This window comes from Petromyzon marinus, unplaced genomic scaffold (genome assembly GCF_048934315.1).
Source record: "Petromyzon marinus isolate PM22_M1 ecotype Great Lakes invasive population unplaced genomic scaffold, UKy_Petmar_22M1.pri1.0 PM_Scaffold_58, whole genome shotgun sequence".
Lineage (NCBI taxonomy): Eukaryota > Metazoa > Chordata > Hyperoartia > Petromyzontiformes > Petromyzontidae > Petromyzon > Petromyzon marinus.
In genome coordinates this window covers 135041-146148 of record NW_027423590.1, presented here as the reverse complement: position 1 = coordinate 146148, position 11108 = coordinate 135041, and the positions used below count along the sequence as shown (strand labels likewise).

At 49.9% G+C, this 11108-nt stretch overlaps 1 protein-coding gene across 6 annotated transcripts in view; it reads right to left on the bottom strand.

Annotated features, from left to right (window-relative positions):
- Positions 1-4: 4 nt before the first annotated feature.
- The window catches only part of LOC142923697 (serine/threonine-protein kinase SBK1-like), a 50079-nt gene continuing 38975 nt past the window's right edge, over positions 5-11108 (bottom strand). For all 6 annotated transcript variants that reach the window (XM_076064659.1, XM_076064658.1, XM_076064663.1 and 3 more), the window contains one exon: positions 5-8604. In XM_076064659.1, coding sequence (XP_075920774.1) covers positions 7417-8604 — 1188 coding nt within the window. In that variant the 3' untranslated portion in view covers positions 5-7416. The remainder of the gene's footprint in view (positions 8605-11108) is intronic.

Sequence of the window (11108 nt, the reverse complement as noted above, 5' to 3'; positions counted from 1 at the left end):
ACTCTTTGAGCTGACGAAGTGTTTTTATTTCTCACTTATGCCACAACTTGAATTTTAGTTTTCACATAAGCACAGGACTCTCCCAAGATGTCACAATATTGCTTCGATATATATTATTTCAATTTCCACACAGGTTCAGTGAAATTATGTGATCTGCACAAATTATGTTGTGACGGGAGTGTTGGGTTTTTTTCATTTGCAAAGGGCACGTTTATATTGGTATATACATAAAATCGCAAAAGTTTTTTTCCTAAAACCACAACCGATTCCCCAGCCAAATAAATGAAAGTTACCATGATCCTCCCCAGTGCGAGCTGACGCCTTGGTTGGAAGAACGCATCTCAGACTCAGGACACAATATCCTACGTTGGCGCAGCGTTTGTCCGTCATAAACGAGATGGACATTCACACGCAGAGGATACGTGCCTCCTTCAACACGCCAGTCAATTCACGTAAACAAATCAAGTATATTTTTGGACGTATCCCAACAGCCACACGGGTCTTCTGGGAGGGCATCATTTCAACAGGTTTGGTTCAATTCATGCAAAACGCTGCAACAGTTCCGACATTCAGTCGTGTCTTATTAGCAGTCAGGCTCGCTTGAACCAATAATGGTGAACTGACAGATGCTTCGTTTATAGGAAAGGACCCACTCTTGTTAGATATGGGTACTAGTTCAACACAAAATAATAATTAGCATCACTGTAACGAATATAAGTAAGAAAACACATTTGATTTTCAGCTGCTTGTAATTTGTGGAAATGTGAATGCTTCCTGCAGGTGGCATTTTTACCCGTTCCATCGCATTCTCCCTCGGGCGAGGGGAGTGAATTTGCGAAACAAATGGAAAACACTTTTCCAGCTCAAGTGACGTTATTGCTCACCGGTATTGACTCAACAGACCCCCCCCCCCCCCCCCCCAAAACACAAGCCACTACGCTTCACAGGCAGCTAGTGCGTGAAACAACTGCGCAGAGTGCTGCACGAGGCATCGAGACAGCGGCGGTGATGATGGCGTGACACGAGACGACACTCCGAGGAAGACGAGGAGGATATTCACGCACGCACGAACAACGCCATGGACCAGCAGTGGCCGCGTTTGACACCTACAACTATTACCAGTCGACTAACATTAGGCCCAGGCCAGCCTCATTCACGCACGCAAACTTGCAGATGCGCATTAAAGAAGTTCGGGTTTCCTTTCCCAATCCCTTTTTTTAGATATAATAAAAATATAACAATGTCAGATTTTACCACTGCGCTGCTACCGCCACCCAATATCCGCTCGGTCCACTCCGAGGTGCCAGGGAGAAGAAACCCCACAGACGAGGAGCGGGGAAGCCAGCGGCATCAGCCACGCATTGACGAGGAGCCGGCGCCACTAACAATTGTCCCAGCTCTGTGGTCCTCCGTGTGTTAAGGTGTTATCGGTCAATTAATGTGTTAATACACGTGGGAGAATTGATGACCTAGAACTCATTAACCGGTGGGTCTGTCGCCTGCTAACGTGGTTTCTGTTGCCGTGAACCTGGCTCATTGATTCCTCTACCCGTGTTTGAAGGACTCGGATCAACCAGACCACAGTCCGTTTCGTCATATCCACCAGTGTGTTCAATCACCACACTGTAGGAAGCAAATAACAAAGATACTCGATATAGCCTTAAAAGATTGGGACAAGTGCCGTTAGCGAGAGCCACACCCGGCCATCTTTATCTCCCCAAGGGGGCGATGTTTACACATCGAACCAGGTACTTATTTGAGACCAAGTCGACCTAGACGAGGCCCAGGACCGGTTCAGATAATCGTCACCGGTTTAAGCCATGAGCTGAATCGAACTCGGGGCTTGCCGGGTTTTGCAGCGCGGCGCGCTAACCGCTACGGTCACCGTAGCCCCATCAACCTCCCACTCACCACACTGCAGGTCACACACCACTCCTCTTCCTACTTCTTCCCATACAACTTGTCACTGCTCCACTCAGGGATTTCCATCGTCTTTTTTCTTTCTCTTCCAAGTTCTTATAACAGCAACGACGATACCTTGCTCAATTCAAGAAACGAGTTCCACCTTATCTATTACAACTTTTAATAGTGCCGTTTATTGCCGGCCGCCTGCCGTTTTAGGACTTCACGGGGACCGTGGCTCAGCAACTGTTTTTTTTTAAATCGACAATAACATCAACACGACGGCGAGCGATACATGGACAAGAGATTCACGGCACTGCTGCATGGCACGAACACAGAGACCCTACCCTTGGGCACGGGAACCCAACACCAATCCTGTGGGCACAGCAGCTGCCACCGAGAGAAAGGGAGACATCAAAACGAAAAAACTTCAGCAACAAAGCCCGCGCATAGAAGACGGATGCTCGAACCACCCAGGGCCGGAACACTTAGAACAGCGGTCCACATCGTGACGGTTCTGGCCAGCACTCACAATAGTAGGGTTGCTTCAAAAATAACAATGATAATGTATTTAGTTATCCAGTGTTTATACTCGTGGGTCGAAATCTATGCATTCGAGAGGGGGGGGGGGCGTCGCTCTATCCCCGTACAAATGAACACAGATGGCGATGAGCTCATTTGCTCTTCTGCTGGCTCGCCAGGGGCACGGCACCTCCTCCACGCCCCACGGAAAGGGAGTTTCACAAGAGGAGTGCGATCCACAAACCCCCTCCCCCCATCCGCTGCTCTCCACAGTGCTGGATTCAGGCTACGTGCATAGATAGGCACCAGTTCAAAAAGTCACGAAATGGTAACCGTTTTTTTCCAAGTGGAGCTTCAGAAACAAATGCAACTGAATGGAAATTGGGAATGTACAACCCAACAAGCCAAATAGAAGTCGCGGAAGAGGTGGCCTTATCCTTACTTTACCCCACTGCAGACAAACCTGCCGATCGGCGAGCCGTGACAGCTCGCTTCCCGTGTGCACTGGCTGGGTAGAGAGGAAATATTTCAAGAGCCGCAATGCAACGTGGAATACGAGACGGTAGTCCTTAATAAATAACGTCACGAAGGGGTTGCTTGAAGATCCGCAACTTGCCGATCACCCCTTGTGGCAATGGGGAGAACGGGGGGGTAGTGGGGGGGGGGGATTTGAGAAAGTCACCCCCCCCCCCCATCGTCTGTTTGCCGCGCCGGGAGATGGAACGGAACCGGTGACCTCAGAACTCGTGCGCTGAGCACTGACGCCCGCTGTGTGGCTGCCTCCCTGCGTTGCTCGGTTTAAAACGGGTGGGCGCGTTCTACGCTTGTGTCCGGGCAATTGTGTTGTTGTATGCGTGGCAAGCCGTATTTCAACTTGTTACTGGTTAACGAGAAAAGCCGATTAAAAACAACCCTACTACTACAATAGACCGCAAGATTGCACCCTTGGTAATAGCCAAGTACAAAAAATAATATCCAAATGTTTATGTGCTTAACACGTCACACCTGGTCTATTGCACGCATGGTATTTACACAACCTACTTGCTGTGCTGTAGAACGATTAGCCCTATACCATGGTTAACACAGCACACGACCCGAACACATCTTACGTTGCTGTATAATTATTCTAAAACCTGACAAAACATTGCACTAAGAAACACTTTAGTGTTTGTGGAATCTCACAGATCCAATAATAGCCCTGAATATAAAATACTATGTACATACATATGCGAGAGTGTGTGTGTAATGGGTATGAATGCGTGGTGCGGTGGTCCAAATGTAAATGTATAGGTGCCACCGTGCCAGTATGCAATCTATTCATTCTGCAGCAGAGGCACATGTTCACTGACACACACGCACAAAGACAGAGGTCTCCCATACAGCCTTTAACAAACTGTTGGAGGAAGTGCTGTTAGCGAGTGCCTATGGAGGACTGCACGGCACACGCGGGGATGGGTGGCGATAACCACGCCCGGCCGCCTGTCCCCTCAATGCTGACGTTTACTCATCGTACCGGGTACTCATTTAAGGCTAAGTCAACCTAGCGGTGGCCCATGACCGGTTCAAATTATTTGTCATAGTTGGCAGTGGGAATCGAACTTGGGTCGTTGCTTTCGTAGCGCAGCGCTCGAATCGCGACACCACCCACTCCCTTACACTCACACCGTCTCAACGTTACACTCACACACAGTCTCAACTTTACACTCACACACTCACACCGTCTCAACTTTACACTCAATCAACACTCGCACGTGGCCATCTACCCTCTGGAAAAAAATATAGAAACTGCAAAGGAATTGAAAGGTGTCGGTGTGTGGTGTTCTGAATACATATTGCACACATACATCTATGTTTACATTATATACATGTACACACAAATGTGTCAACCACATTTGAAAATGGGATGTAATGAGTATTAAACGCATTGAGGTTCAGATATTTGTTATTTTTCAGTTTAGTAACCCATACGATGTCCCTTCACATAAATAACACATCCATTTATTGTACACATCCCATTAACCACACGGCCTTTTATGAGTTCATCATTTCGGCAGAATTGGTTTCAACGCAAGCAAACGCGAGACATGTTTCAAAGTCGTGCCGCATCAGCAGAGCCAGGCGCTTTGCTCGAACCAATGCTAGTGAACTGCCCAGATGTTTATACGGAAGGAGCATCTCTCTTTCATGTGGGTACATTTGGCAATAAGATTTAGAATTCCATTTTCAAGGTGTTTTTGACTATCCGTATATGTATATCTCTGATATGTACCGTATAATTGACAACACTATATATACTATACATGCTAAATACTGTACTAACAGTGAAAAGCTCTTTTATTGAAACAGATCTTTCACAGTACTTCAAGCACAACATTCAGCTAAAGCTGTAATTCCCCCCCCCCACGCACACGCTTACCTATTAATAATTTACTGAGCTACAGAGCAAATGACATATTGCAAGGTTTGCATCAATTGGTCTGTGGCAGAATGAAAAAAAATTCCACCGTTAAGTGACAGCGGCGCATAGACAGATATCTCTCTTTTCCAGAGCCGGGATCTCCCAAAACTTCCCAGACCAAGCAGGACGCTTTTTCTAGTCAGCTTCGAGCGGCGTTGCTCATGCTTGTTTGGCCTCGTGGACCGCTCAGCTGATTGCAAACACTTCAACGGCCCACCGACATACACCACCCACAGCCCACAGCACCACCCCTGCTGACAAAAATGCATTTCACTTCTCTCTCTAAATGCCAGTAATACAAAACTATTCTAATTACCGAAACATATATTTTTTAAACGCAAGTATTAGCTTTTTTTTTAGAGGTGGGGCAGCATATAGATATTAGGGCTAGGGGAGCTTAATCAGGGTAGTTCACCAAACTTCATTTTTAAAAATTAAATATAAGTGAAATTATGATTTAATGTCCACAACAAAAGGTGTCAATAACAGTTTTCATTATTGTCCGGCTCAACCTGCGTTTGCATCACAGCCCCAAGGAGCACGTGGAGGAGTGTCGCGGACCCCACTGCGTGGTCCCGGGGAACCACACTGAAAACTAACTGCTGCTGGCTTAGATCGGTGATCATAACCGGGCGGTATCCCGAAATAAGATTCATCACCAGACGTTGGTACAAATCAATTGGGCGCCACGGTGGTGAGATGTTAACTACCTCGCCTGGTATACAGGAGGTTCGTGGGTTCGATCCTGACCCTGACACCAATATATTTGGAGTTTGCATGTCTCTCTCCCCGTGGCTCCGTGGATTTTTCTCTGGGTCCTCCGGTTTTTTCCTCCACATTAAGAAACGTGCGTTTAGAGTATTTGGCTACTGATATAAATTTCCACTTAAGCCACTTCGTTGAGCTCTCATTTGTGGCCAGGTCGCTTCTGAAAAAGACATAGCTCAGTGGGCCTTACCTGGTAAAATAAAAATATAGTATATATAGTTAGTAATTCCTGGACTAGGTGGCAACTAGTAGTTGAGTGGATGACTGGGTGAGTGGGTCAGGCTGATCTGATCTCCAACCACCCAGACGAATAGGACTGTAGAGTTTTGCTGAGCATTCCGTGAGTTGTTGGTTTGGAGGGGAAACCCCTCAGCTCAGATGACAACAGGAGGCAAGGGGGGGTTCACTCGGCTGGGGGAGCTGTGCCTCGAATATTGCACTGATGCGGTACAGGAGGAGCTGTGAGTGGCTGGTTGTCTGACTGGCTGAAGTCCCATCCGAGGGTGTGCAAGACCAGGTAAAGTGGCAGGCAACGATGACCTCTGAGGCGAGCTGCTGAGGTGGGCGATTGTGGCGAGATGTTAACGCACTCGCCTGGTATACAGGAGGTCATGGGTTCGATCCCAACCCTGACGCCTGTTGTATATTTGGAATTTGTGTATATCTCGCTCTCTCCCTGTGGTCGCTTGGATTTTTCTCTTGGTCCTCCGGTTTTTTTCCTCCACATTTAGAATCAACATCACAAGTATTTGGCTGCGAAAAATTTCCACATTGCAAGTCACTTCGTTGAGCTATGATTTGTGGTCAGGTCGCTTCTGACAAAGAGCTATATTGATCGCTCAGTGGGCCTTACCTCGTAAAATAAAATAAAAATTAGTTTTAGTTTCGTATGGAGGCTGACCTCTATTACATCATTATAACCGTCTGGACCACATGATGGTTTCTGCAGGATTGGAAGGACCCCCTTTAAAAGGTGAACTGCACTAATTGTAGCAACTATCAGGGGCATCTCCCTCCTCAGTATCCCAGGAAAGGTCCTGGCAACGATTATTCAACATCACCTTGCCAAGGCACGTTGAGGAAAGACTTCCAGAGCCCCAATGTGGTTTCAGTTACCGCATGACCAAACAGCTTCTGTTTGGCCAGATAGAGGGTGCTAGATGGGTGATAGCACAGGCTAAAGATGAGATGGACTGATGCGGTACAGGAGGATGCGGAGCTGATTGGATGGGCCGATGGCAGGTCCTGGTGGTGTTAAGAGCGGCCTCTGTGGAGGAGGAGGCCCATGAAGGACACGACTGGGCAGTTAGAGGCGGTCGCCCTCCAACGGCAACAGAGGGCGGAGGAGCAACGTTCACAACAACGAGCGGAGCGCCGGGCGGCTAAAACACAACAAAGTGGGCACAAGTGGGGAGCACAGCTGGTGCATTTGCAAGTCATTTCGGTCAGTAAAACCACGCACAAGGCGCACCCTAAATGCTGTGGGGACATCACAGCCGCTTAGTAGCGAACGGGTATGGTGAATGATCGTTGTTGAGTGCGGTGAAACTGCTGAATGAGTGGGGTAAATCAAGCGAGTGGCTCAGGTTTAAGCCACCTTTTCCAGGCCAAACCCTCGCATATCTCATGTCCGTCAAAAAAACCCCTCGCAACCCTGATACTGTAAAAGAACACAATGCGGCTTCACTAGATCTGAACGCGCAAATTCCGTTTTCGCGGGGACAGACGGGCAGGCGGTGGGGGGTCAACTTCGTCGCCACCGGCGCTCACACACAGATCTCGATCGCCGTGATGTGCGAGCGGCCCGAGCTGTGGCTGCGATTGGCCGCCCGCGCTCCTCCCCCTCCTCCTCCCCCTCCTCCAACTCCCCCTCCGCCTCCCCCTCCGCTCTTCCCCGCGGGGGGCGACTGCGAGTGCGACTGGCGCAGGGCGCGCACGGTGGCGGCGGTGGCGGCGGCACCGGCAGACAGCGGGGGGCTATCGAGCGATGAGAAGTGGCGCAGACGGTCGGCACTTGTTGCTGCCGCCGGGAGGGGGCCGTCGCCCGGGGAGAAGTGGCGGCCACGTGCGCCGCCGCCACCACCGCCGGTATGGGCCGTGGTGGCGGTGGTGGGGCTGTCAAGTGACGAGAAGTGGCTAAGCCGGTGAGCTGCTGCAGCAGCCAATGCCGACACGGAGCCCGGGCTGTCCGTGGACGAGAAGTGGCCGAGGAGGAGCAGGCGGCGGTGGCTGCCCGTGGGGCTGTCCAGTGATGAGATGCGGTGCTGCTGCACGAGCGAGGCCAGGCGGTCCGCTTCCTCCTCCTCTTCCCCCGTGATGCCACCGCCGTCGCGAGGCCACCCGTCTGACCGCCTCCCCCCATCCCCGTTGCCGTTGGCAGCCCCCGCCAGCATCCAGTCTCGCTGCACGTAGCGGAAGAGTTCAGCGACGGCGCAGCGCCGGCAGGGGTCCGTGGCCAGCAGCCTACGGAAGAGGCGCAACGCATCGGGCGAGAAGCGGCGCCACTGCGAGGGGACGGCGCCGGAGGAGGCCGTGCCGGTGCCGGTGGCGGCCGTGGCGGCAGCCTTGCGGCGCTGCCAGGAGAGGAACTCGCCATAGAAGGGGTCGCCGGGTGTCGCCGTCTCCCAGGGGAAGTTGCCGGTGAGCATGCAAAAGAGCAGCACGGCAAAGGCCCACACGTCGATGCTGGGCCGCACACAGAAGCCGTCGGAGCGCGCCCCGTCACACAGCTCGGGCGCCGTGTAGGGAATGGTGCCGCTCACGCGCTTCACCCGGGCGCCCGCCCGCCGCGTCATGCCGAAGTCCGAAAGCTTGACGCGCCGGCACTCCCTGTCGAAGAGGAGGACGTTCTCGGGTTTGACGTCGCGGTGCACCAGCCCCCTGCCGTGCAGGAAGTCGAGCGCCAGGCCAACTTGCTGGATGCAGCGTTTCACAGTGCCTTCGGGCAGCCCCACCTGCGGGGGGACGGCAAGGAGCGGGTCGCTCAGCGGGTGGACGGCAGGCAGCTGGCGCAGCGGGGGCAATAGTTTGTAGTGCGTGTATACGTGTGTGTACGTGTGTTGATTAACTTTTTTCGCACCGTACATATGTAGCCTAACCGTGCTAATCGGAGGTATGGGGGGGAAGGATTACAAACTAAACACAACATGTGGGGAGAGCGGTAGCGATTAGTGTGCTGTGCTACAAACCCAGCGGCCCAAGTTCCATTCCCGCTTACGGGAAAGTGACGATTATCTGAACTGGATCTCGGCCTCCCATTGGTCAACTCAGCCTCAAATAAGTACCTGGTTTGGTCTGTAAACATTGCCACTGGGGAGACAAAGGTGAATGGGCGTGGTGCTGCCCACCCACCCCCTCTTATGCCATGCCGGTCTTCATAGGTGCTTGCTAACGGCATTTGCCGTTACAGTCTGTTAAAGACTATACGGGGAATCTTTGTGTGATGTTAAACTTCTTTCGCACCGTACGTATCCCAATGGTGCTAATCGGAGGGGCGGGGGAAAATTCGTTTTCAATCTAGCCGATTCAAAAGTGCATAGCACCAGTGGCTTCCTAATATCGGAAGGAAGAGCGTTCCAGATGGCTGCAGACGTACAACTGAAAGCGCACAATGCGGTGACCGTCTTTGATGGTTAGCCAAAGAGCCGCTAGTGTGAGGATGACCAAAGTTTGTGTGATGGTTTATGCCCCTTGACGAGAAAAGCAAGGTAGTTGTGGTTTAGTATTGGCAAGCACTTTGTGTGTAATGAGCACGACCTTATAATGTATTCACTCAGCAACTGGAAGCCAATCAAGCTCGGTGAGCACTGGATGGACATGGTTGGATCTTGCAGTACCCCATCACAATACATGCCGGAGGTGTCACGTAAGTTTCACGAATCGTCCCCATCGTCCTCTTAAGTGCCTCTCTCCCAACCGGTCTACGTGGGTTCACCACAATCAATTGGTAGGTTGCATGTGGAAGGTGTAGTGTGCGTACTTCTAAAACGTTTGGTCACTCGCTTCCTCTGGTGGAGTCTCTTCCACTAGCGGTCACATTGAGTGAGCAATTGTAGGGCTGCGCCAGGCCCTTGTATCGGAGAGATGAAGGTGCAGTCATTTTGGACTTTCCATTGGTGAAACGGTCACTGATTTCTGACTTTTGGAACGGGTAACCAATTCTGAAAGTGGTTACCAGTTTAGCATCCGTTGTTTCAACAACCCCACAATCTACACAGCATTAGATATATACAGTGAGGAAAAAAGTATTTGATCCCCTATTGATTTTGTACATTTGCCAACTGACAAAGAAATGATCAGTCTATAATTTTAACGGTAAGTTTATTTGAACAGTGAGAGACAGAATAACAACAAGAAAATCCAGAAAAACGCATGTAAAAAATTGATTTGCATTTTAATGAGGGAAATAAATATTTGACCCCCTCTCAATCAAAAAGATTTCTGCTCCCAGGTGTCTTTTATACAGGTAACGAGCTGAGATTAGGAGCACACTCTTAAAGGGAGTGCTCCTAATCTCAGCTTGTTACCTGTATAAAAGACATCTGTTCACAGAAGCAATCAATCAATCAGATTCCAAACTCTCTCAAGAAAGCACATATACATGCCCGTCTGAAGTTTGCCAATGAACATCTGAATGATTCAGAGGACAACTGGGTGAAAGTGTTATGGTCAGATGAGACCAAAATGGAGCTCTTTGGCATCAACTCAACTCGCCGTTTAGGACAGTGCATATTATTATCAGAGTTGTCTTTTTTGTTTGCATTTTGACTGCTTGTGTTGTGGTCATTGCAAACATGATGCCTTGAATAAAGGTGTCAGTTTTTGTGCCAGTTAAAAGGGTAAAACCTATTCCTATATCTTGTTTCTGGCAAAGGAGGTCTCATAATGTTAATGCTCACCCCGAGCCCTCAATACTCTGATAGTGCGCTGTTTTTGAGTTGTACGCCTTTTGGCGTCTTCTGGTCCAACACCAATGGAGACTAGGCTCTAAGAAAAGCTGTCTCGGGTGTGGACCAATCAAATTCAAGGACAGTGCATATTATTATCAGAGTTGTCTTTTTTGTTTGCATTTTGACTGCTTGTGTTGTGGTCATTGCAAACATGATGCCTTGAATAAAGGTGTCAGTTTTTGTGCCAGTTAAAAGGGTAAAACCTATTCCTCAACTCGCCGTGTTTGGGGAGGAGGAATGCTGCCTATGACCCCAAGAACACCATCCCCACCGTCAAACATGGAGGTGGAAATATTATGCTTTGGGGGTGTTTTTCTGCTAAGGGGACAGGACAACTTCACCGCACCAAAGGGACGATGGATGGGGCCATGTACCGTCAAATTTTGGGTGAGAACCTCCTTCCTTCAGCCAGGGCATTGAAAATGGGTCGTGGATGAGTATTCCAGCATGACAATGACCCAAAACACGCGGCCAAGGCAAAAAAGGAGTAGCTCAAGAAGAAGCACATT